The sequence below is a fragment of the Eurosta solidaginis genome, chromosome 5 (genome assembly GCF_040869045.1).
Source record: "Eurosta solidaginis isolate ZX-2024a chromosome 5, ASM4086904v1, whole genome shotgun sequence".
NCBI classification, from domain to species: Eukaryota; Metazoa; Arthropoda; class Insecta; order Diptera; family Tephritidae; genus Eurosta; species Eurosta solidaginis.
In genome coordinates, this window is record NC_090323.1 from 151,121,593 (window position 1) to 151,148,671 (window position 27,079).

Sequence of the window (27,079 nt, forward strand, 5' to 3'; positions counted from 1 at the left end):
TTTTAGTTTTTTTTTTCTTTTATAAAATTTGTAAATAGGAGGCTTTAGAGTAATATCCCTGAATCTTTAACTATATGGATCTTTATGTGCATGTGTATGTTTTAAATTTAGTACGATTAGATATTTCTTAGTTAAATTTTCTTTTAACCCAGTCATGTTAGGGTTACATCTCCGCATGAGTTTGAAGAAGTCAAATACTCGTAGGTACCTTTATTTTAGTATTTAGTTGGTTTTTTTTTTAAATTTGTTCGAATTTTGTAAGCATAACTTAAGTTATTTAATGTTAGCATTCGCCAAACGAAATTTAAAAGTACTAAAGGACCGCCTTTAAGTTTGGTGCTAATGTTCAGAGATTTTCCGGGCAAATTTTATTTACTTTCTTTAACCTTATAAATACCGTCGTTATTTTGGTCTTTACAATCTCAACTTTTCTTCCTAATTCACCTCCTTTTATATAATTTGCCGAAACTGGAAACACACTTTAGGTATGTAGCTTACAAAGTTTTTTGAAAACGACTTCACAGAGCCAAGACAGATCACGAACACCTTTACTAAGAATTTGCTTCATAAATGCCTTATCTAAACATACTTAAACTACATACTACATTTTCAATGGCTTGGTAAGTTTTTGTAACAGATTCTGAGATAGAATGTTTTCATATTGATTTTTTTTTTTTTTAAATTGCATTGTTCTGAGGAAATTCCTATGACGAAAAATAACTCCTATTTTCCATGTTCTGAGGAAGATATATTTGAGCGTAGGATGGCGTCTGGACAACCCAATTACAGGCAACTTTTGCTTTCATATACTGTACTTTCCGAAAGGTTTTTGAATGTAGATAATGTGATCTTCCAATCAGACGTTTGTATAAAAATCTTGAAAGAATGTTATGATAGGAAATATTTACAACTTACTTAATAATTTGAGAATGATAGCTGATTGACTTCAACTTAGCCTTGAAGTCCCTTGCTTGTATAGCAAAACCTCAAAAACGTTTTCCGTTCTTTGGTCGAATATCTTTGCTCTGACTATTTTTAATTTGCGGTTCTTTGCCTGAGTAATAAACGGAGCGATAAACGTAACCGAGTAATTTGGTGAAGCATTTTAACACGAAACATTGTAAGCGACAGAATTAAAAGTGTTCAGGAAGCGTAAGAAACATTTTTTTATCTTAACATAATACTCGAAAGTAAATTTGGGGGAAAAACTAAGTTTGGGAAAATTTGAGCTTACACAATTTTTCGATTCTTCCATTTACTATTTTAAAAAAAGTACGACAGGGCACCGAAACCTTGTTTCGTACTATATATCAAAAAATATTATTTTAAGATTCAGTAAACAGATAATTTTACTAAGGATTCTCTCGAAAGCAACTCTTATACAAGGAACGTTAAAAGACATGAAAAATAAACAACAAAATTTGTACCTTGAAATATGCCACATATTTAAGCAGTTCTTCTATTTATCAGGAGGGAATTTTTATATTTTCTTAATCTCAATTTTTCACATCCTTGTACAATAGCTTCTTCCTACTGGGCAAATAAAGTTCTACAACATTACTACCCTCAAACTAAATCTAAACAGCCACTTTATGCCAGCTTTCTAAAAAAGCTAAAGAAAGAATCCCTTCGTTTTCTAATAAAGAGGTTATTCATATCTAATCTTGAATAAAATAGCTTTTTCAAACAAAACATGACCCAATCCTCAAATAGAGAATACTCTAGATTACCACTGGACCTGTAATGTATTTCACTAATGGGATTGTAATTTGAGTTGAATTTGCACTATTTCTTTAATCATTATCGACTCAGAGTTTCCGAAATTAGTTGTCTAATGTACCAACACGAATTGTTCTAATATTGGAGACGATATTTTTTACTCATTTTATTCATAAATGTCAAAGTGTATTGAATTTGTGCTCGGACAGCAGTTTTTCCAAAAATGTTTGAGGATGGTGGTTTTGAGCTTCGAGAAGGGCATTCTTCGAATACATTCTGAAAAAGGGCACTTTGCAAAAATTTGTTCACAGAAGGCGTTTATAAAACGACAGCGGAGATAAACTTTAGGTTAAGATTCATATAATCACAAACATCGAATTTTATCAATGAATATCTTTCAATTGCTTTCTTTCAACTGTCCCTAAACGATGATTTGTTTCATTACTGGGGCTAGCGGGATACAAACTACTCCCTGCAATCAGCTCAGAGAACAACACATACGTTACCCTCTTGACAGCTTTGTGCGACATTGATAGGAGAAACGAATTTAACAACTTTCCTAAAACTCTAAATTTTTAGCATGGCGGAACCATACAAGGTCGTAGCACGGTGATATACTTACAAACATAAATAAAACTTACATGTAGGGACTTTGTTTGTAAATCGATGGGCTAATGTCAAAATCGTACTGCGCCGGAAGTTATTGTATCAAATCATATTAAAAAAGTACAAATCAGCTGTCACCGCCATGATTTTTACAAAAAGATTAAAAATATGTGTTCGTTGGAACAACATCTCAAAAATTTCAGCTTCCCTTAGCCAAACTTGGGTCGATCACTTAAAACAAGGCAACTATTTTACGAAATAACAACATAACTAAGGTTAGCACTTAGACTAAGTTTACATATGACGAAACTGTCTTCATTTTCATACTTCAAATTAACAATTAAATAACTAAACTTTCTATATAAATTATTCCATTAGATAAGCGCTAATTAGTTATAAACATTTTCTGAAGACGCTGATACTTTTACTTTATACTTTCGTGGAGTGATTCAAAATTAATTATTAACATCTTCATACGCGCTTAAAAGATGTCAGGGAAGGTGCATACGAGTATTCAACTCTCACGCCACATTAAGAGGTTAATCCCATCTCATTTGACTAAAATTACTGCTAATATTTGTTTGTTAGTTTTTTTTTTCACTTAGTAAAAAGAGCTGCACCAAGATTCTCCAACTGTCGGACTAAATAATCCAGCTGCATGATGACTATGTGTCGCTGGTACATGTATCGATTGTGAGATTTTGCTGGCTGGTGTTGATGCTGGCAAACATTGGAAGCAATAATTCGTACCATAATTACTATCCCAAAATTGTTGTCCTTTACATTGAAAACGTACAGCAAATTCGATGCGTTGACCAATACGCAAAGAATTTCCAAAGAGGAAGAACGTAAATTTATCAGAAAAACCATCACATGAATTTTCAACATAATTTGCTTGTAAGTCAGCATAGCTACGCCAATTATCTAACGAGTAACGTATGTGTACCGATTTGTGAAAATCTAGATTACGTACACGTACCGTACCGGTAATCGTTTGATTTATATGATCTGTTACGGCAGCATTTTCCAATGAAACTTGTTTCACACGAACCAAATCCAAAAAGTTTGGCAAACCACCTGGTTGTTGAAATAATGGCACAAGTAATTTATCGGATTTTGGTCCAAGTTGTATGGGTGGTTCAGCATCCAATACTTCCAAATCTTCAAATGCAGATTTTGGAATTGTAGGTATTTCATCTAGAAATGTTTTTATATCGGCCAAATCTAGTCCCAGCACATCAGCAAAACGTACAATTTTTTTTCGTCCTGGTGTGCCTGGTGGCGTTTTGCCTGTTTTCAATGAAGAACAACGTCTCACTCGTTGTGGTCTACAATCATCTTCATCATCCTCGTTTGCGTCGAATGATGATATTTTTTCTATTACAGCTTTGGTTGTTTGCTTTATGTGATTTGCATTTATGATTTCCTGAGAACTTGTACTGGTAGACTCTTTGGTGTCTAACCTTATTTGTACTTCGTTGATTTGTTGGGCGGTTGTTTCTTCTGTTTTATTATACACATTAGTCGTTATATTAGGTGTGATTTGATTTGTAGTTATTATATTATTTTCAATATTTTCATTTGGCAAAGCTAATAGAATTTTGCGTTCAATTTCACCATTAGAGAGACTAGTGTGCGCTAAGTTTTTAGTGGCTATTTCTATTTCAGTACCTGCTTGCGATTCAATTAATGTTCCAATACGTGCGCTATGTTCTTGCAGTTTATTGATTATATCATCTTGTATATTTTCCAAATCTAAAGATTTTAGGTTTTCATCAGCTTTCTGTGTTTCAACTGAAACAGTTTGCTGTTCCTCATGCTCATTTGCGTTATCTTCATCATTATCCAGACTTATGTTTGTTTCATCGTGTATTTCGTCATTTCCATCATAGCCATTGTGTAACAGACTAGGCGCACATTCAGCACCATCGGTGATGTCTGTTTGCTCAATGTGTTCGTCGCTGTATGGTAGCTCTCCCGATCCCCTACTGCTAGCGCTCGATGCGCAAACATAACCAGATTCAGTTGCAGAATTATGTGGTGTATTCGATGCTGTTTCAATTAAACGAAAATATTCGCATTCATCTGCTGGACTGCCTGGACTTTCTAATTCACAATCGAAATCGAAGTAAGAATCTGACTCCTGATGACGTAGTGGTTGTGTATTGGTTACGACTTGTGAAGCATCATTTGTAGTCCTCCATGTATTAGTTCCATTGTTATTATCATTTATTATAGATTCTTTTTCTAGTGATAGCGCGCCATCTTCGCTCTGTAAATGCCGAATGTAGTAAAATTAATAAGTACACTTATAATTCTTTTGCATTTTACTTCAACTGAACATACCTGTGAGCCCAATGTACGCAATTTAGAGGACAGACTACGCGCAAAAGCTTCAGCTCTACCACGACATGATGACATGCCTAGTGTTGGAATTACTGCAATTATACTGCAAGCTTTTGAGTCTGGCGTACCACTATTTTCATTCAGAGTATTTTCGCTTGGATCGTTCATCGGCATTTACTAGGAACTGTTCTGTTGGAACTATAAATAATAAATTAAAGATTGGGAAATTAATACTTTTTGAATTAGGTCAAAGAATATTGGTTAAATAAAAATTTAAATGTGGTTGGCATTATTGGTACGTTTTAGTATGTAAATTGCAGAAAAAATATGGTTTTTTTTTCCTCTTACGCTTTGAATTTTTTCATGGTAATCAGGGAGTCTTAATATTTTGAAACGCGTAGGGGGAAAAACTCTAGTCTATTCTGTATTCAACTGCTCGTCAGAAACGCTCAAATAGACCCAATCTAAAACCTGGGGGAAAAAATATAATAAATTAATTGTTTAAATAGTGCCGCTATTGTAACTAGATATACACAAATTTAACAGTTTTTGAATCATCTCTAGCGTTTTAATTAGGTAGCCTTTCCATAAAAACTTCATTTTGCTTCGAGTCCATATGACCCTTTCCTCTAGACAACTTTACTTACATAATTTCATTGAATAATATGTCGTTTGATTTCATGCTCCTTTTTTTTATTTATTTCTTTTCTATTTTATTTTCATAAATTTTTTAATCCTTTTTAGTTAACAGTTAATTTTAATGTATTTCATTCTGATAAATTTCACTTTATTTTACGTTACGATTTTTAGCTGAAGGACCCTATCAAAGATCAGTTAGTAAGGATTCTAGCATGAGTGTAGGTAGAAGCACGGTGTCAACTATTTTAGATGATGTGCTTCGTGAAGCCCTTCGACATATCTGAATGTTTCTCCATAAATTCAGTCAAAATACTGTTTTGCATTGAATTTTTATGTTTTTCCATATTAAGAATGAAAATATATGTAAATTTACATTTATTTTTATAAAATAAACCTTTATTTACTTACATTTTTAGAAAATACTCAACTGCAAGAGAAATACAACTAGGAAAAAATAAAATCCAACAGCATTTAACTGATTGGATTGTTTCCGATAGCAAAATCGATATTATCGGATTCTGTGACACCTAAAACCGACACTAATTCCAATTCGAACATTAAACCGATAACATTGGATTTCATGACACCAAAGTAATTATTTTGTCGTTTTTAAATCCGATTCCGACAACAATTGGATTCCATGACAGCCCTGATTAATTTCCTTATTCTTTTTACTCGTTTTGTTTTTATATTTATTTTTTTTTTGTCGAGAGCAATGTACTCTTCACGGCCAAAAATAATTTCACTCTCATATTTTGCAGGTCATCTTAAATAAGAAAAATAAATAAAAAAAATTTGGGGTTTCGATAAAAATTTGATTGTTACATGTACCAAATTTAAATGCAAATTATCGATTGTGTATTAAATAATTGTTTATGTATAAACAAAAAGCGATCAAATGGTAATTCATTTGGTCTTTTAATTATTTATCCCAAAATGAAAAAAGAAGCGAAACCTAGCTTTCATTTCTTGTGTTCACTTACTTATTTTCTTTCATTCGTGTTATCTTGCAATTTCAAAAAAAAAAAAAAAAGATAACGATTATGGATTCAGGATTTTGAAGAAGATATATATATATAAGATTGGGTCGATTTATTAACCGATATCGCGCCATAGGTCATGATAAAAACCTTAAAAATCAAAGTCGAAAAAAGTCAAAAAATGAAATTTCGCAGGCTCGAAAATTATTTTTTGGGTATGCGTAGTGGAACTTTCCTGAGCCCAAATCCTATCGAGAAATCGATGGCACAATACCGGTTAACTTTCGTCCATACAAATCGACCCACCCTAATATATATAGTCGTGTATACATATGTACTTATTTATAAAATATAAACATATACGTACAAACATAGTACAAATACGATATAAGTATGTATAATTTTCTTGTTTAAAAAGGCCGGCAAAGAAGTATGTGCACGCATGTACGAAGATACAAAACAACGCAATGAGGATACTATAGAATCTGCTATAAAGATCATAGTTGAGATGATGAGGATACCAATTTTGGGCAGTTCAACAGGGGTGGACAAGAGTGAGATGTGTTGGTTCACATTGCAAGCAGGACATACATTGTGTATGTCGGGGTTGATTCTGGATAGGTAGGAGTTTAACCTGCTACAGTATCCAGATCAAAGTTGAACTAGAGTGACGCTGTCTCCCTGAAGAGGGTGCGTTCCTCTTCTGCGTGTTCTGTCTATTTTTCTTTAAAAACTGGGTTCGCCGGGCAATTTCTGGCATACAGCTCCGACGCCTGTTTATGGATAACACTGAGGACTTGTGTGTGTTTTTTTGCTTCATACGGCTGTTTTCTCAGGTGCCGTATTTCCTCATAATGCTAAATGAGATGACGTCTTAGCCCCCTGGGAGGTGTGGCCTCTTCAATAAGATGTATGTTGTGATGCCCAGGTTTCTGGGTATTCAACAGAAGGTGTTTGTTCATCATTTCATTTCCCTCCCTTAAGGGGGAGTACACTCGCCTAATTATGTAAAAAGACAGGACGTGACGGTTCTGACAGCGGTGTTTTGGCAGGCCTGTATTTTCTTCCAGTGAGTAACTTTAGGCTTGGCGACCATATAGGGGACGCTTAGCATACAATCGACCGACCTATTGCTTTGTAAGTGGTAATGAGCGTTTCTTTGCCTTTACCCCAAGTGCAACCGGCAAGAGGTTTGAGAATTTTATTTCGGCTCTGGATTTTAGGTACAATTGCGGTTGCATGCTTGCCAAAATGTTATCCCAATAGCTGATTGCTTTTTCTTGATCATTTTCCATAAAAAGCCTTGTACAGCAATATGTCAGTTAATCGAAACCAATGAACATTTTCTTTTGACTTGACATTCTTCTGCACGGCGAATTGGTTGAATTTGAATTGCCATCACCTTGTATGGATTTGCCTTGTTAAAGTGTAAACCGAAAAAAGTTAAAAAATGCTTTAGAAAATTGAGAAATTTGTAATTTAGTGTTATCTTGGTATTATTTCAAAATATTTCAAGCGACACCGCGGTTTGAAAGTAGTGGAAGGGCAGAGACCTCCACTGAGTTTGAAGATACAGGTGGAGGAATTTTGACCTCCCTTGGTGCTCCCAATTGTCAGTTATCGCAGGAAGGGATAACTGGCGTCACTTGCTACGAAACGGCAAAAAAAGCGCTTAGGCCGTTAAGCGTCAATTAATGATGATAATAAAGAGCATACAAATAAATCTGGCTTTATTTAAATGTATATTTATAAATTAAGTCTAGTGTCGTAGCCTGTAAACAAATTAATTATAAACGTATAGAAAAATATACATTAGCCCACTTCAAGTAAAGGGATCTTCTATTTCTGCCAAACTTTCCCGAAAGCTTTGTTTGGTAATACACAGTCTCGACGATCTTGACTTTGTCTAATAAACGTATGTATGCAGTAGAGGTTTACGCCGATCGCTTTATCGGCGGCTGCGGCGTAGGCTCTATTATATACCGGCGGCGGTGGCGCGCCGACGTACGCCGGTGTTCTTACTTTAAAAAGCTTGATTTTTTTTTTTTTCGGAAAGATCCAGGGTTTTTGCCTCAAGATCTCGCAGACCGTTCAAAAATTTTCAGGAGTAGCTCCTTGCGGAGGGATTGTCCCTCGTTCACTTACTCCAGAGAGGCTTCGAACCTAACCCCGGTCTTTGGAATTGGTACTGTTGCGTCTGCTGAAAAGAAATAGAGATACATAAAATAGCCACACTTTTGTCTGCATATCTCGTGCAAAGCGTAGTTTCACCTACGGTTAACTCCTAATAATCGTCGCGAACACAATTTCTTTAAATCATTTGTGGCTCCTTGGCGGTCACGCACAAAGGCGACTTACGGTTGCTATTAATGGTCTATTAATACTCATGACTCTCGTAGCACAGGGCGCCTCCAGTGTTTTCGGCTGTTTTTACGAGCTACAATTCCCGATTTGCGAACAGTAGCAATCCCTACAACCAGTCGCTACCACGCCTCCTGACCCTCACACCATATGCCAGTACAGAAGCTATAGGACTGCGACTTCGAACTCATACCTTCGTCGACTTCACTTTCCTAGAAGCTCTAGGTGTAGCCCCGAAGACTTTCCAACGGATGCTTTTGTCGTGCTATGCTGGCGAGCTACACCAGAGAAACACCATGAAACGTTAGGGAGTGACTATTCGGCCAAGGATGCCGCCTTCGAAATCATAAGCAATCTAAGTGGAAGTCATTGCGTAATGGGTGAAAATCGTATAATCCTCACCGCATCTGCATGATTAAAATTTTACAAGGACCCTGGATAAAATTTTTAAAAAGTAGACCAAAGTTTGCAGACGTTTGTGTTCACAACATTGATTTCAATAGTCTTGCTTAAATCAAAACGATATTTTAGAATGAGAGTCGACCGATTTTAAGTTGAAAATGTTTACTGCTGTTTTCCGGCCTTATGATATAACAGCTCATTATGGATGACCGCGTAGCTTCAGTTTTCAGACTAGTTCGAATGTCCACTACGTTAGGGTAGTAGCACACACGGTCATTAGTTCGACTGTCTTCGGAAAGATTTTGCTTCACCACTTTGAGTGTTCTTGCGAAGGACAAAGCTTCACCTGGTAAATATATGTGCCTACGTATTCACATTTGTAAAAGGAGCCGTAACGTGTAGTTGATATTTAAACTTGGTTGATAGGCTATAATCAATGTAATTCACTCCAAAGGACTAGTTTTGGATAGGACCGCCAACTTTAGGAAATGCCAAACCGGGAGACTTGGGTGTTGAAGGATGAAGTGTGAAAATCAAAGTTAAAATTTCAGACGCTATTGTATAATTTCGCAAATAAACAACAGATGTTTGAATGTAAGCCCAAGCGATTTTTCAAACCCTTCTCATACATACATATATCCTCAACTTAAGTATGAGGTAAGAATCGTTTCAATGGACTGTTTATGCCCCTAGACCCTGCTAAAGAATTTTGCATCACTGATTTCGATTATTCTTTCAGCCAATCGCAATATAACATTTAAAAAAAATAATCGGCACCTTTTTTGGGTATTTTGGTTTTTTTTACAACTTGAGGGCAATTTGAAAACAATTTGAAACGCATTGGGTCATTTTATTTGAATTCATTGTTCATTATTAATATTTTGAAAAAAATTTGCAAAGTGAGCATATAAATTTATTATATAACTTTTCTTTTAGTGTTTTGTTTTAATAAATTGGTGAATTGAGTGATGGAAAGTCCGTGCTAAGCAGACATCGAAAACGCCTGTCTTTTTAAATAACTTTTGAACATTTAGAACGAGTGAAATTTCGCAATTAGTTTCTTAGTTGTGCGCATCCGTTGTTACCACTTTATACATATATCCGACCAATTTTCGACATGAACAATAAATGGCATAAACAGTCTTAAACGAGTAGAAAATATAGTAACGCGCCGGACGCCGCCGCCGCCGCGCCGATATTTTTGACTTTCGGCGGCGGCGTGCGGAAAACAACCCTAATCGGCGGCAGCGTTTATCGGCAGCGTATATCTCTAGTATGCAGCCATTTTGATTTACGATACTTCTTTTAATGTGCGGGAAGCACATTCTGTGCATGAGCGTATGTCTGTTTGTATAAGAGGAGCACTCAATAATCTTTTCTGAAACGGCCACATGTTCATATATGCATTCCTATGTGCATATACAGTGCAGATTGCAGTTCAATAACAAATCGACAGTTCTCCCCATCGTCGCCAAACATCTTAGCTATGAATAACTGAATGAAATGGACTGTGCAGATACAAAACAAAATCGCAGACTCACTTAAAAACGTAAAAACTTTCAAAAACCAAAATATAAATCGATCACATATTTTGGGGTTTGGAAGTAATTCATTAATTAAATGATATATGTACATAGTTCGCCCACATACAAATGCATTCTAAGCATGCAATTTATAAATAATTTCCGGTCTTATTTTAACCAAATTTTGTGTATCTGCACATTTTTGAAAATTTTTATTAATAGTGAGTATAGCTGTCGCACATGTCTATTGTTTATGTACATAAACAGAAATGCTGACTAAAATAACGGTAAAAGTCTAGTTGAGGGGTCGACTGCTAATACGCTACCAAAAATATCGAGAGAGGTGTCAAAAGACGCGTATTAATCTCGAAAACAATAATCCGAAGGCGGAAAACAAAAATTTTATCTCTGTCCGGAGATGTTTGCAGTTGAAGTTGGCGATTTTCATGTGGTTGTTGTTGTCTTTGTACCCACAAAAAAAATTGTGCATCACCGTGGCGGTAGCCACGGTTATACCACACACCCGGACTTGGCATGGCGTAGCCCAGGGTTATTTTTTATAAGCGCAGCCGAAGGCCGCCAACGCAGAAAGCTGTTCTGCGCAAAAATACTATGGATCCCACCCCCGGTTTCGGAGGTACCCGCGGGTCTTTTTTCGGTTTTTCGTTAATATCTTTTGAACGAGTTAAATTTTTTATTTTCCGCCTTCGGATTATTAATACGCGTCGTTTGACACCTCTCTCGATATTTTTAGTAGCGTATTAGCAGTCGACCCCTCAATTAGACTATTACCAAAATAACTATGTATGTGACATGCGAAAATATAGTCGTACAGGCTATGGCCCATTCCATGCCTTGTCCAAATCAGCTGCGCCTATCACACAGAGTAGATGAAGATAAGAGAGAAGTGCTTGATCTCCGCAATTATTTGATCTCCTATATTTGGTATACAGATTCCATATATGTATGAGGAAATTGAAGGGAATAGGTATAGGAGGCGGAAGTAACAGTGAGAGTTGAAGTGCGAGTGGGAGTAGGTGTGGAACTGGGAGTTTGAGTTAGAGTTGGTGTGGGAGTTAGAGTGGGAGTGGGAGGGAGATAAATGGACAAATTGATAGACGACAATAGGAAGGAGAAATGGGGAATAAAGTAGAAGATAATGGGATAGAAAGTGAAGAGGGCAAGAAGCGATGCTCACTTTTTGATAGTTGGCAAACCAATTTTCCGTCAGAACAAAGCATTCCAAGTACGCATATATCTTAGAAACATTTTTGCATTTCGGCTTAATTGGACCCATAAAGTCTCACTCTCTTAAATTGGGGTATTAAGATGTTAACTGAGCTGTAACTTATTTTGCACTCAACATACAGGCTAGTTCGGCCTTGCAATCTGCTAAATAATGTGTAAATAGTACAGAAAAGTGAATAAACTGCAGCAGCGTCAATAATTTAATCTTGTATAGTACCAGTCGACCATAGATCCTAAATCATTTGGGAAAAGGGAAATAATCGGAGCACATGCCTGCGAATTCTCAAAAGCCGAATATCTATATATATCAAAATGAATGTTTGTATGTATGTCATCGATGAACTCAAAAACTACTGGAGCGACTATTATGAAAATTGGTATATATATGTATTTTTCTACGGGGAAGGTTTGTATAATAAGTACTTTGATACCGGGTGACTAGGGTCTCGATATATAGGCCAAATCGTGGACCCGGGCACCCCTAGAATGTGTTTATACAATATGGATATCAAATAAAAGCTGTTCATGAGTGCTTTAGTACAAGGTAGTTTTCATACCTATTGGTGACTAGGGTCTCGAGATATAGGCCAAAACGTGGACCCGGGTACCCCTAGAATGTGTTTATACAATATGGATATCAAATGAAAACTGTTGATGATTGCTTTACTACAGGGTAGTTTTCATACCTATTGGTGACTAGGGTCTCGAGATATAGGCCAAAACATGGACCCGGATACCCCTAGAAGTGTCTGTATTGATGTTGTATTGTAATGAAAGCTGTTGCTGAGAGCTTTTAAGTAATTTTGATTGTGATGTTTGATTTAGTCGCATCAACCTGACAAAACTGATAAATATGCATGCGAAGCGAAATAAAGACATGAATTAATAATACCCACATACCTATTTACATATGTACGTCCTATTCGATTTGCCTGAAATTTGGTATATGAATTTACCTATATTAGTTTTTACGATGCTTTTTTCCGGGAAGTAGACCAGAGACGGACTGGGACTGGGATTAGGACTGGCACTGAGACTGAGACTCGGAGTTGGACCGGGACTGAGACTCGGAATGGGACTGGAACAAAATACATACTACCCGCGGGGACTGGCAATAAGATATGAAGAAGAATGAGAAAAACTTGAGAGAAGATAAAAGAGAGAAGGAGACTGAGAAAGAGATAGAATGAGACGAAGATGGAGATAGATGAAGCGAAAAATACGGAGGGAGGAGTCAATACAAAGATTAGGAAAAAGTGTAGAGGGGCGAGGGCAGAGTTAGACGGAAAAAGCTTATTAAAATGTATGCAGATACACCAAATTTAGGGCAGAACAACGTCTGCCGGGTCTGCTAGTATGTTATAAATTATCCGAGGACTGGAGGTTCGTGATGGTATTTTGGCATGATTGGCATATAAATAAGGTTTGGCAGCTGACAACAGATGTGGAAAGTGCGGGCTTCAGGAACAGTTATTGTGTTCGTGTGCTGCTCTACTCAGATCAAAGCTTCAGCTTCTAGAAGTGGCACAACTTCTGATCTTTAAACATCAAGTAGCGTAGCTCCTGCAAAACTTTTAATATTTATCAAGAGAACGGATTTATTTTACAACATATATTAAAATCCTGGTAACACTATGGACACATTCAGTCTATATGAGGTCCTCACAGAACGGCGAGTTCAACCTTATAATGGCAACTATGGACGTAATCAACTAGTACTACATTTCACTGTCGTTGTTGGCTTTTAACGAACGTTTTCTCGAGTTTTTACAAAAAAAAAAGGTGGAAAATGATCTAAATACTTCAAAGCTACTTTCAGGTCCAACAATTATAGCCTGATTATATATTAACCGCTGAGGAGAAGATCATTATATTCATATAGCCGGGTAAAAATGCATCACTTAATCACTTAATTTCATTGAAGAACGTTATATAGCGATATACGTGACTCAAACAAATCTGATCTCAGAATCTAGTTGAAAAACGCCCCATTTTACGGCATTTTGTAGTCGGTATCCAGGAGAGAAGCGTAATTTTGCACTAAGTCGCTGTTATGGTTTATTCAAAACTATTTTCAACAAGTAAGGAAGGCTAAGTTGGGGTGAAACCGCAAATTACATACTCAGCTGCCAAATTACAGCTTGCAAAGCTTTAAAATTACCTTCTTTTAAAAGTGGACGTTCCCACGCCCATTGTCCAAAGTTTTACTAGTTTTCTATTCTGCGTCATAAGGTCAACCCTTCATAAGGTCAAGCTTGTCTTATTTCTAAATTTTCGATGGAGCTTTTCCTAGAACCTGCACCCAGAACCTTCAGTGTTGCAGGCAGAAACGATACCATCACACCACCGCGGTCTGTAATCACCTAAGCTTAATTCACTTAGCAATTTCTTGATAGTACTCAGACAAATAAAGACAACTGCCTAAGTTGTTACAAAACTGTATATGTGTGACGACCGGCTTGTCAACATTCGTGGTATATAAAAAAATTTACGGGAGGCCATTTATACAGGCTGGTTTTCATTAAATAGGATGATATTGGTATAGTATTTTGTGTGTCGAGTCACTAGATGTTATTGTAATAGATTATCTTGTGAGGTTTAAAATTAGTAATACTGCTTTGATACATTGCATTCGATATCATGTCTCCAGTTATGGCATTGTGCCTCCATCAGTGCCATTTTCATTCCAATAAAATGCGCTTACAAAGCTTATCTATGAAAAACGTGTCGACCGATATTACTCAAGTCGAGAGGTCACTATATGCCAGGAGCAACATGAATTATTTATTATAAGATTTAATGACATTATCTCAATTTTTGCATACGGATACAACTTTAAGCCTAAATTTTAAATCATTCCTCTGTTTAGGTTAGGTTAGGTTGAACTGGCCGGTCAAGAAAGACCTCACTTAGACTCAATGTGTCCACAGTGTTACCAGAATGTGTTTGACGACCAAACGGAAGAACCCCAATCAGGTGCTAGGACATATGTTATAGAATAACTCCCTCCTCTTGGCAAATACTAGAAGTTTTCTAGAACCCAGCTTTACTGCTACCTCAAGATTTGGCATCTCTGCCGCCCCTAATAGCTGGAGCCTTGACATGGCGAGCGCAGGACATGAACACAGAACGTGCTCAACCGTTCTTCCTGCACACTTCCTACACTTGCTGCTACTGACGGGCCTAACTTATAAGCATGTGACGCCAGAAGGCAGTGTCCAGTCAGTGTGCCCATTGTGTGAGCTTTAAGCCTTATCTCTTCAGAGAGATATATGAGCCACTTTGTGAGTGTAATATCGTAGGTTGTGCACCGCGCTTTTGTCCACGCCTTTCCTGCTTGACGCATCATATGAAGCTCCTGTCTCCATTTGATTTCTCCCAAACGGATTGGGTCGTCTATCGTCGACTCAGCGAGTGTTGCACCCTCCTTTGCGAACTCATCGGCCTTTTCGTTACCTTCTATCCCTTTATGACCGGGATCCCAGTAAAGATATATGGTCCGCCCTGAGCGAAGTGTTTGCAATGGTTCTTTGCATCCCAAAACACTTCTTGATGAAGTACTGTGTGAGATTATTGCCTTAGTCATCGCAGCCTGACTATCAATATATAAATTGACGCGACTGTAGCTTAAGCACGCTTGCTGTTGTCGAGGTAGTTTTTAAGACTCTGCATACCTTCTCAATTTTTTTGATATATGTACTTTTTTGTGTGGCTGTCCACCAAACAAGAACCTCATACTAAAGTATGGTTTCGACAATTGCCGTAAATACCCAATGAGAGAGTTTAGGTGATAGGCCTCACGTGCACCCTAGCATCCTTTTGCATGCATATAGTGCCGTTGAGGCTTTCTTCGCTCTCTCTTCCACATGGAGTTTCCACGACGACTTACTATCTAGTATAACTCCTAGATACTTAGCGCTATATTTTTCTTACAGGGTTACCCCTCCAAGCTTAGGCTTAGTCCAATGAGGGACCTTATACTTCCTAGTGAATAATACTAGAACTGTTTTTTCCGCGTTGGCGGTTAACCCCACTCCAGATGGCCAGGCATGAACATCTCGACGTGCCTGATCCATCAGAGAGCTGAATGTTGTTAGGCATTTGCCGCTTATGATGACAGAAACGTCATCTGCCTTTGCCGTAACCTTGACTGGTCCTCCGTCGAACCGCCAAAGCAATTGGTTTATAGCCAGCGTCCACAGCATTGGTGATAAAATCCCACCCTGTGGCGTTCCTCTGTTTATATATTTCGTTTCCCCGCACAGACCCCATTACGATGTGATCATACTGCAGCTTAGCATGGAGCCCGATGAACTTCAATCGAGTTGCGACTGTCCGTGATTGCTCTTTTCCAGACATTGTTGAAAGCTCTGGCAATGTCCAGAAAAACACCTAGGGAATATTCCTGGTGTTCCAGGACCTTCTCTATATTCATAACCACCCTATGCAATGCAGTATCGACTGACTTGCCATTGGTGTAAGCATGTTGTGCTGACGAGAATAATTTCTCGTTCATTTTTGATTTTATGTACACATCAATTAATCTCTCGAGAGCCTGTAGTCTTTCGGGTGCATATGACTGGCTTTCCCCGCTTGCGGTATGAAGACTACTCGAGCCGTTCTTCAAGACTGCGGGACGTGGTTCAGTTTTATGCAACCCTCAAAGATTATTCTTAGCGATTCTATAATCGTTCCGGTTCCTCCCATAAATTCAGAAAGCCAAAATTCAGAAGTCAAAACTCAGAAACAAAAATTCAGAAATCAAATTTCAGAAGTTAAAATTCGGAAGTCAAATTGCAGAAGTAAAATTTCAGAATTCAAAATTCAGAAAGTAATCAGACAGCAAAAAAACATTAAATTTAACGCAATTTAATCCTGGAGCACAGCAACGTCGAAGGAAGGCGTTATGTTATATTCAATGGAATTATGGAATATGTATAATATCATCAAATTGGATGAAGTCCGTACAAATAATTCCATCGAAAGGTGACACAACGTCATTTGAAGTGCGTTTGGGATACACCCTAAAATATATAAAATTGCATAAATAAAATAAAAAACGAACAAGCAATAATAGAAACAAAACTGCACCAATTTTCAGCTGGTGGCGAGCCATATAGGAAACGCAAGAAAAAATATAAAGACTTCGTTTTTTTAATACTGTAAATTCAAAAGATCGCGGATTCGAATCGAGCTCAAGGTCTAACAATAATTATTTTATTATACATTGTTCCTTAATTGAAACAACAAAAATTGTTAATACCTCCCAGAGCACGGGGAAAAAGTGTCAATAAATATGACACTATGGCAACATTGTCATGAAACAAGTCCAATTTTCACATCCATTCTGCAACAGATGTCGCAGTGCTGCGAATATCAATTGGCAAGAAATATGGTAGAAGTAGAAATAATGAAGACAAACAAACAACCGCTGTGATAGCTGAATGGTTTTAGAAGCGGCGCCTAAATGTTGCCGATGAAGGAATTTAGCAGTTGCCGAAATGGATCTATCTCCATTTAGCTTATTAACACTTGTGAGTTTGCTTCTCAAGCCCTTATTGCCATCCTCTTCCTCTCTTACAGCTTTTGAAGTACATGGCTTTCCAGTGCTTATATTTCCCTCTTCCCCGGCTTACGACGCCATCGCCTTTTCCTTCGCATCCTTACTTTCTCTTAAAGTTTTTGAGTTCATTTTGGTCGTACGACCACCTGCCCACAAGGCGGTCTCAGCGGTCTAATGTTGAAAATGGGGATAAAAACCGTCCGCCACAACAGCGCCCCATGCTGGGGTAATGCCATCATTACTTCCCGAGGTGGCCCGGTTTCGGGAAGGTTCCGTTCAAATACAGCTGCACGGTCCGCATAACACTCTGGATTAGGGGGTTGGCAGTTTTTGGTCACCGGCATCCCGCCGCCCACCTATGAAGCGAAACGGCGTAGATACAGCCCTAAACCGCTTAAGCCCTCACACCAACGACAAGATGCCTGCTATAGTGAGGGCTCGGTTTATGCATCTCTTCGAACTTTATTTGAAACCTCTCAATTTACTGCTGCGTTTCTTAGTTTTATTTGGTTTGAATTTTAAATGAATTACAAAATTTTAAAATTACAAAAAATTAAAAAGTTTAGAAATAGTAACTTGCAAACACTTGTGGTTTTAAAATAAAACTAAAAACGTTAAGAGGTCTAAAACTAGAATTGGTAGACACATCTGGCTTTAAAGCAAGACCAAAAAGTTTAAACTTATAACTGAAAATCTAAAAATAAGAAATTGTATATGTGAGAAATACTTAGTCATAGAACTTTGTTATACAGATGTGATTGTAAATGAGCAGAGCACACTACTGTAATTCAGATTAGAGATGCAAAAGTATCGATATTCGGCATACTCGATATTTTCGATATTTAAGAGGGAGGGTATCGATATATCGTGATATATATCGAATTTTTTGTTATAGTGAAAATCGCTTACTCAATTTAAATGCAATATCAGGTATATACAAGACATTTATGTAAATATAATATATACATGTGCGGCCACCGTGGTGTGATGGTAGCGTGCTCCGCCTATCACACCGTATGCCCTGGGTTCAACTCCCGGGCAAAGCAACATCAAAATTTTAGAAATAAGATTTTTCAATTAGAAGAAAATTTTTCTAAGCGGGGTCGCCCCTCGGCAGTGTCTGGCAAGCGCTCCGATTGTATTTCTGCCATGAAAAGCTCTCAGTGAAAACTCATCTGCCTTGCAGATGCCGTTCGGAGTCGGCATAAAACATGTAGGTCCCGTCCGGCCAATTTGTAGGGAAAAATCAAGAGGAGCACGACGCAAATTGGAAGAGAAGCTCGGCCTTAGATCTCTTCGGAGGTTATCGCGCCTTACATTTATTTATTTTTTTTTTAATATATACATGTATATATATATAGCTGTATTTCGTTGCTAACTATTATAATTAAAACACTAGCTAGCTTACAGAATTGCATGGAAAGCAATAATAAAAAGTAATCGAGTTGAGTTGGCTAAAGCGCCAAATACACGACACGAACATTTCCGCGAACATTCCCGTTATGTCATGTTTCTGCGACCTTTTCTGTCGTGTATGGTGGTGTTTGCCAGTTCGCGCAAATGTTCGCCAAAAATCAAAATATTTTAATTTTTTGCGAACATTTGCGCGAACTGTTCGTGCGTGTATGGCGAAATAGCTCATAATCGTAGTAATTTCTGAACGGAACAGACGTGCGCGGAAAAGTAAAATGGACAATAAAAAATTTCTGAGTGAATTTATTGAAATGTATAAATTCTTTTTACGCTTAATTGCCACAGCGAGCAATATTGCTGCAGCACAATTGTTGTCCGTATTCATCGCTGTCTGAAAGAGAACTAATGTTCGGCCAAAAGTTCGTATGGTGTATGGCCAAAGCTGCGAACAAGATTGCGGAATGTTCGCGGAAATGTTCGTGTCGTGTATTTGGCGCTTAAGCGGTTTCAGTTGAAACTGCTTAGGTAATTGTCGACCTGATAGTATTGTATAGTGTTGCATATTCAAAAGTAGGGCACTATTGTGAACGAGCGAATGAAATGAGCATACGAATGTGCAGATAAACAAAAAATAACAAAATAACAGCGTGGCGGCAGGGTGACATACATACAAACAAACACACGCATTTCATGTATTTTGTTTTTGTAATTCTCTGGTTGAGTGTCAAAAACATACTGCGCTAGAAGTAGAAATGTCATAAAAATAAATAAGGAGTAAGGACCACGCCCACTTAAAAAAAAAAAATTTTTTTTAAAGTAACAAAAAAGAATATATAATAACAAAAAATTTAATATCTTTACAGTATATAAGTAAATTATGTCAACATTCAACTCCAGTAATGATATGGTGCAACCAAATACAAAAATAAAAGAAAATTTCAAAATGGGCGTGGCTCCGCCTTTTTTTCATTTAATTTGTCTAGGATACTTTTAATGCCATAAGTCGAACAAAAATTTACCAATCCTTTTGAAATTTGGTAGGGGCATAGATTTTATGACGTTAACTGTTTTCTCTGAAAATGGGCGAAATCGGTTGAAGCCACGCCGTGGCCCGTCTGTCCTTCCGCATGGCCGTTAACACGATAACTAGAGCACAAATCGATATATCTTTACTGAACTTAGTTCACGTACTTATCTGAACGCACTTTATCTTGGTATAAAAAATGAACGAAATCCGACTATGACCACGCCCAATTTTTCGATATCGAAAATTACGAAAAATTAAAAAAATGCCATAATTCTATACCAAATACGAAAAAAGGGATGAAACATGGTAATTGGATTGGTTTATTGGCGCAAAATATAACTTTAGAAAAAAACTTTGTAAAATGGTTGAGACACCTACCATATTAAGTTAAGAAAATGAAAAAGTTCTGCAGGGCGAAATAAAAAACCCTTAAAATCTTGGCAGGTATTACATATATAAATAAATTAGCGGTATCCAACAGATGATGTTCTGGGTCACCCTGGTCCACCTTTATGGCGATATCTCGAAAAGGCGTCCACCTATAGAACTAAGGCCCACGCCCTTTTAAGAATACTCATTAACACCTTTCATTTGAAACCCATGTCATACAAACACATTCCAGGGTTTCCCTCGGTTCATTTTCTTACATGGTTATTTTCCCTTATGTTGTCACCATAGCTCTCAACTGAGTATGTAATGTTCGGTTACACCCGAACTTAACCTTCCTTACTTGTTATTGTTGCTTTCCATGCAATTCGGTAAGCTAGCTAGTGTTTTAATTGTATTAGTTAGCAACGAAATACAGCTATTGTCTTCGTAACTTCGAAACGATCATAAAACACATTCTGCAAAGTTGTCCGCGATGGTAGCTTATACAGCGAAGCGAGGGTATATACAAAGTTACGACACCCTTTGTCATCCACTATGGGAAAAGGTCGAAAGTCTGTGGTGGCTAAACCCCAGTAGGGTGCTGGCAAAAGCCTTTTACGTGATGATGGATCTTCATATGTTTTTTCATATAAAAATTAATCTTATTTGGCGAGCTATTTGAATCTAAATTTTCAGTTGTATGCGATCGTTCTAGATGGTGAAACAAATTGGGCGTATTACCACTAGTTTTATAACATTTTTTGCAATAGTATTACTGATTTTGCAAAATGGGTCCAAATGCTTGACTTTGTACTTCGTAGCTTTTTGGCAACACAATTTTCGTCTTCAAACTCAATGATGTCTTCTGTTGCGTGTATATCTACATATACGAATACATGTATATTTCTGTATATAATACGAAAAAAATAACGTAATTTTCACATTGAACTTTTTTAAGAATTTTTCAGTATTCAGAGCCACCAACTTGTTAGGTATTCATCTAAAATAAACACAAATCTGACATAATGTATGTAATTTTATTTATTCATGTTTTATATGTCTTACCAAAGTTTTAGAAGCTGGTAATTCTGCCGCTAGAAAAAGGAATAAGAAATAGGAATAAAGTGCTCGATATTTAGAAAAAAACATCGATAATCGCACCACGAACCTGGTATCGATGTATCGATATTTATGTCGATACCTTTGCAGCTCTAATTCAGATAGCTTTAATTCGAAACTTCACCACCGCCCACTTGAATTGTTTTTCCCACTGCAAGTGCAGACTTCTCTGGTTTAAAACTGAAACACAGTTCTGCGCGCTCAATCTCACGAAAACCTAAATTGTAAACCATATTTGGTTTGGTCGTATTTGTGGTATAAAAAGTTTTACTCCTAAATGGTAATTGATTAACTAAAATTCTCATATGAAGTTTCCTCCTCCGATAATCGGAAACAGGAACGAATTCTAGAGAAAGCGATACTTTTTCTTATACCTAGAGATGGTAGTCATTTTGATCGCGAGATGAAATGTATTCGTGAATAGATTATTCTTCAATGAGTTTTTGATAGATATCTACATATGTACATACAATGTACATATGTATATTATTTTTGAATAATTTTCCGACTGAAAAATATTTTCATAAACATAGTTTGCTCATTTAAATATGAAGGAAAACAAATTGTTATGTATGTTAACTGACATGTTCATTTTCGTGTTTGTTCATTATTCGAATAATTAACAAAATAATTGATATGTCACTCAAATAAAATTTCCTTATATAAACAAAATTTTTTTCAACGCGGCTAAAAACAAGGAACAAAAAACACAAGGAAAGCTAGACGTCGAAAAGCTTCAATCACAACAGACTGCCAATGATTTCGCAACTCAACTCTCACACCTGCTCTCTGAGGGCACAACTCATCCTGAAGGAATACAGGAGCGGTGGGAGCATATCTTCAAAGCACTTCGTACTGACGCCGAGGAAAAAATTGGTTACCGGCGGCCACGAAAACACAACTGGTATGATGAAGGATGCCGCGTTGCAACCGAAAGAAAAGACGCTGCCTACAGGGCTACGTTAAAAGCGAGCGCGACAAGAGGAGTATGTGAACGCTATCGTGAGTTGAAAAGGGAAGCGAGACGCCTTTTCAGGAAGAAAAAAGCAGAAGCAGAAAGGCGTGAGTGCGAGGAGCTTGAGCTGCTAGCCACCAGGAATAACGCCCGAAAATTCTACCAATACGGCGACAGACGGAAGGTTTTAAGACCGGGGCAAACTCCTGTAGGAATGAAAACGGCGACCTTGTAACTGATGTCCAGAGAGTGCTTAGATTATGGAGGGAACACTTCTCTGCTCTCCTAAATGGAGGCAGCAATTCACCGCGCAGAGATGAAGAACCCGATCCCGCAATCGATGATGATGGAATATATGTCCCCCCGCCCGATTATGACGAAGTTAGAATAGCAATAACCAGATTGAAAAACAACAAGGCCGTGGGCGCTGATGGATTGCCTGCGGAGATATTCAAGTTCGGCGGCGAGGAGTTGGTAAGGCGCATGCAGCAGCTTCTTAGCAAAATATGGGCGGACGAAAGCATGCCCGACGGTTGGAATCTAAGTGTTCTTTGCCCAGTCCACAAGAAGGGGAATACTGCAAAATGCACCAACTATCGTGGAATCAGCCTTCTTAATATCGCATATAAGGTCCTTTCAAGTGTATTGTGCGAAAGATTGAAGCCCACCGTGAACCGGCTGATTGGACCTTATCAGTGCGGCTTCAGACCTGGTAAATCTACCATCGACCAGATTTTCACAATGCGCCAAATCTTGGAAAAAACCCGTGAAAAGAGAATCGACACACATCACCTCTTCGTCGACTTTAAAGCCGCCTTCGACAGCACGAAAAGGAGCTGCCTATATGCCGCTATGTCTGAATTTGGTTTCCCCGCAAAACTTATACGGCTGTGCAAAATGACGTTGAGCAACACCATCAGCTCAGTCAGAATTGGGAAGGACCTCTCCGAGCCGTTCGAAACTAAACAAGGTTTCAGACAGGGTGACCCCCTATCGTGCGATTTCTTTAATTTGATGCTGGAGAAAATTATACTAGCTGCAGAACTTAACCGCACTGGAACAATATACTATAAAAGCGTGCAATTACTGGCATATGCTGATGACATTGATATCATCGGCCTAAACACCCGCGCTGTTAGTTCTGCTTACTCCAAGCTGGAAAAAGAAGCGGTAAAGATGGGTTTGATGGTGAATGAGGACAAAACGAAGTACCTGCTGTCATCGAGCAAAGAGTCAGCGCATATGCGCCTTGGCAACCACGCTACTGTTGGCAGCCATAATTTCGAAATAGTAAAAGACTTCGTTTATTTGGGAACCAGCATCAACACTAGCAACAACATCAGCACTGAAATCCAGCGAAGAATCAATCTTGCCAATAAATGCTACTTTGGACTAGGTAGGCAATTGAAAAGTAAAGTCCTCTCTCGGCGAACGAAAATCATACTCTACAAGTCACTTATCGTACCCGTCCTGCTATATGGGGCAGAAGCATGGACCATGACAACAGCAGATGAAGCGGCTTTGGGAGTGTTCGAGAGAAAAGTACTTCGAAAGATTTATGGACCTCTACGCGTTGGCGATGGCGAGTACCGAAGAAGATTTAATGATGAGCTGTACGAGCTATACGCAGACATCAACATAGTCCAGCGAATTAAAACGCAGCGGCTGCGCTGGCTAGGCCATGTTATGCGAATGAAAGATGATGCTCCGGCCAAGAAAGTGTTTCTATCGGAACCCGCCTATGGAAGCAGAGGTAGAGGGCGGCCCCCACTCCGTTGGAAGGACCAGGTGGAAAACGATTTAAACTCCCTTGGTGTGACCAATTGGCGCCGGTTGGCGGAGCGAAGGAGCGACTGGCGCGCCTTGTTGGACGGCCATAACCGTTTAGACGGTTAAGCGCCAATTAAGTAAGTAAGTAAACAAAATTTTCGGTATTCGTAAATAGCCGACAAACAAATTATATATCTGTTTTTCGTTATTATCGCATAAATTTTGCCCAACTCTGGTTGGTAGCACAAAATTTCACAATCCGTTCAATTAAAAGGCAGCTTATATAGTTTAGGACAACTGACAGTGAAATAATCGCCTTTTTTCTTAATTGATTGAAAACTTATTGCATGCTTTTACTATACATCAATTTTAAGGACGTAAATAAGTTATTGCATTGGCAAAGAATGGTCCATCCATGTAATCTCTTTACACTTTCATACTCATGTAGATTTACCGAGAAATGAGCAATACAATGTAATTCAACATTTATAAATAGAAATAATAGCATATTAAAAAACAAGTAAGGACGAGACTGTCTTCGGATGTACCGAAGACCTCATACCTTTCATGAATGGAATTAAATAATAATGTGTTGAAATTTCAAAAATTCATAAAATCTGAACAATCAGTTGCATAAGATAAATATAATACATACATATATATGACCCATCATAACAATTTTTTCAGACGGCAATTTATGCCTTATATGTAATCACCCTGTGAAATTTAAATTTTCTAGCTGTTAAAATGAGGAATAAATGACAAAAACGTCTTTTTGGGAAAATCTATTGTATGAGGGATATATTCTATAGTGGTCCGATCAGGTCGGAGCTCACCGAATTGCATCAATATATCTCACTGCCTACCGCCGTGGTGTGGTGGTAGCGTGCTCCGCCTTCCACACCGAAGATCCTAGGGTCGATCCCGGTCAAAGCAACATAAGAAATTAGAAATACGTTTTTGCAATTAAAAGAAAGCTCTTCTAAGCAGCGTCGCCTCCTGGCAGTGATTTGGCAAATACTCCGAATGTATTTTTGCCATGGAAACATCCCGCCAATTTGTAGAAAAATTAAAAGGGCGCGATGAAAATTGGAAGTGCAGCTCGGCTTAAAATTTATTTATCTCAAACAGACAGACGGACATGGCTAAATCAACTCAGCTCGTCATCCTAATCATTTCGGTAGACTTATTGATGGGTCTATCTCTTCTTCTTTAAGGACTTACAATTTTGAGGTTCGTAAGAGGTATAATAATTGATTTTGCGACTTTTTGACCCAATTTATGCATGAAAATGTTTATGTGATATAAATTATATGCGTTTTTGCAATAAAAAAACAGAAAACATTTTTATTATTAGGGGGACTCATTAAAGCATATAAATTCATAAGGTGTAAAATTATATCCATTCACACACGCTGTTATATGAACGCACCTAGTAATATTCTTGATAAACTTAATTGTCGATCAGCTGTATTTTTGCCAAAAAAATGTTTGATTGTTATACAAATTAAAAAATGCCAAGATTAAGTGAAAGATCAAAACTAAAACATCTTTACTAAGAAATTCTTGTAAATGACTTGCTGATGTCGGAGATTTCTGATGAAAAGGACGGCAATTATGTTTGCAAGGTTGCATTCCTTTGAGTTTACCGCGTTTACACCATGAAATGTGCGCGTAAATTTATACAAATTGTGTAAATGATTTTTTATACAAAATTTAACAGTTCGTTTACGCACTGGATAATTTTATGCGTTTACATACTGTATAAGGCATTTATTAGGTTAAGTGAGTCCCCCTATTATTTTTTTGTTGTAGGTAATAATTATCACCATACTGTCATAAATAATTCATGCATTCACTGCTGGTGTTGACGTCCACGGCATTTAAAATATTTGCCGGGTTTTATTGAATTGTGTTTTTTGCAAAATCATTGCTTTAGATTTTATTTGGACTAGTTTTATTTTTGAGGTGGTGCTTATCAAAACAAATAATTTAAAAAAATTGTTTGCCAATATTTTGTACGCTTAATAAACAAACAAAATTTATGCAAAAAGACAGCAACAAAAAACACAAATTTTGTTTATTTGCTAATTAAACAATAGCGGCACTAATTCACTTGTTGTTAATTAATTTTTATTATTACTAATATTTTTTATTATTGTATGTAACACAGAGGTGCGAATGTAAAGTACTTTGAGTAATTCGTAGCCACCTTATTATTTGACCTTGGGTGCGTTTGCATGTGTTTAGTGAAATGTCACCGAGATTTATTGCGGCGACCAGTTTTTTTTTTTGTTTTTTTGATAACAGCAGTTTTTTCACATTTAGTTTTATTATAAATTTATTTATTTTATTTTTAGTATCATTTTTATAAATTTTGTAACACTAATTAGAATTTTTCTTTATATATTTTTTTTATAAATTTTCCGCACGCCTTTACTACATGGAAAGTCTAGAAAAATACACAAAAATTCACTTGTCTTAATATTTTGACTTCTTTCTACAGTTGCATTGCTTTTGTGTTCGTCTTCATCTTGGTGTCACGGTATGAACAATAAGCGTGTCATTCAAGGGTATTGCAAGGTCGTAGCGCGCAACTTGACAGGTATGGTTGGTGGCTATGTCTACGTCTGTTTGGTTGGTTATACGTGAATCCATCGGTTGGTTTAGCTTTCGCGTCAGCGGTTGTCCTCTGCTCACCGTTTTTATTTTGTATCTCATTTGCTGTTAATATCACCACAAACTCGCCAATTCTTCGGCATATACCGAATTGTTTTTATAATTTTTTCAATTTTTAGTTTGTTTTTATTTTACATTTTACTTTTTATATTGACTTTTTCCAATTTTCTGTTGTGACATTCGTGCAGCTCGTGTATTGCGGCTGGTCTTCATTCAAATACTCCCAATATCATTTGTTCAACAGATTGCTAAAACAGCTGCTACTGCTCTACTTGTCCGGCAAGTTTGTCTTCACATGCATACGCGTGTATATATGAATATAGCCCAGTAAACAAAAAAATATTCCAAAGCTGGGAGAAA

At 37.4% G+C, this 27,079-nt stretch overlaps 1 protein-coding gene across 9 annotated transcripts; it reads right to left on the bottom strand.

The window, feature by feature from the left end:
• Gbs-76A (Glycogen binding subunit 76A) lies at positions 1-26,953 on the bottom strand. Of its 9 annotated transcripts, XM_067791626.1 has the most exons (4): positions 26,253-26,953; positions 5,319-5,491; positions 4,672-4,869; positions 1-4,597 (listed from the first exon to the last, which is right to left on the bottom strand). In XM_067791626.1, the coding sequence occupies exons 3-4, from the start codon at positions 4,843-4,845 to the stop codon at positions 2,927-2,929; spliced, it is 1,845 nt and encodes a 614-aa protein (XP_067647727.1). In that variant the 5' UTR covers positions 4,846-4,869; positions 5,319-5,491; positions 26,253-26,953; the 3' UTR covers positions 1-2,926. The 9 variants fall into 9 exon arrangements, with proteins under 9 accessions (XP_067647727.1, XP_067647733.1, XP_067647731.1 ...); XM_067791632.1 differs by lacking the exon at positions 5,319-5,491 and having other exon boundaries at positions 26,517-26,953; XM_067791630.1 differs by lacking the exon at positions 5,319-5,491 and having other exon boundaries at positions 26,266-26,953.
• Between the last annotated feature and the right edge of the window lie 126 nt (positions 26,954-27,079).

Coding starts and splice junctions, on each gene's coding strand:
- Gbs-76A (XM_067791632.1), bottom strand. CDS start 4,845: ATGCCGATGAACGATCCAAGCGAAAATACTCTGAATGAAAATAGTGGT. Junction 4,598..4,671: donor TGCGTACATTGGGCTCACAG/GTATGTTCAGTT, acceptor CGGCATTTACAG/AGCGAAGATGGCGCGCTATC.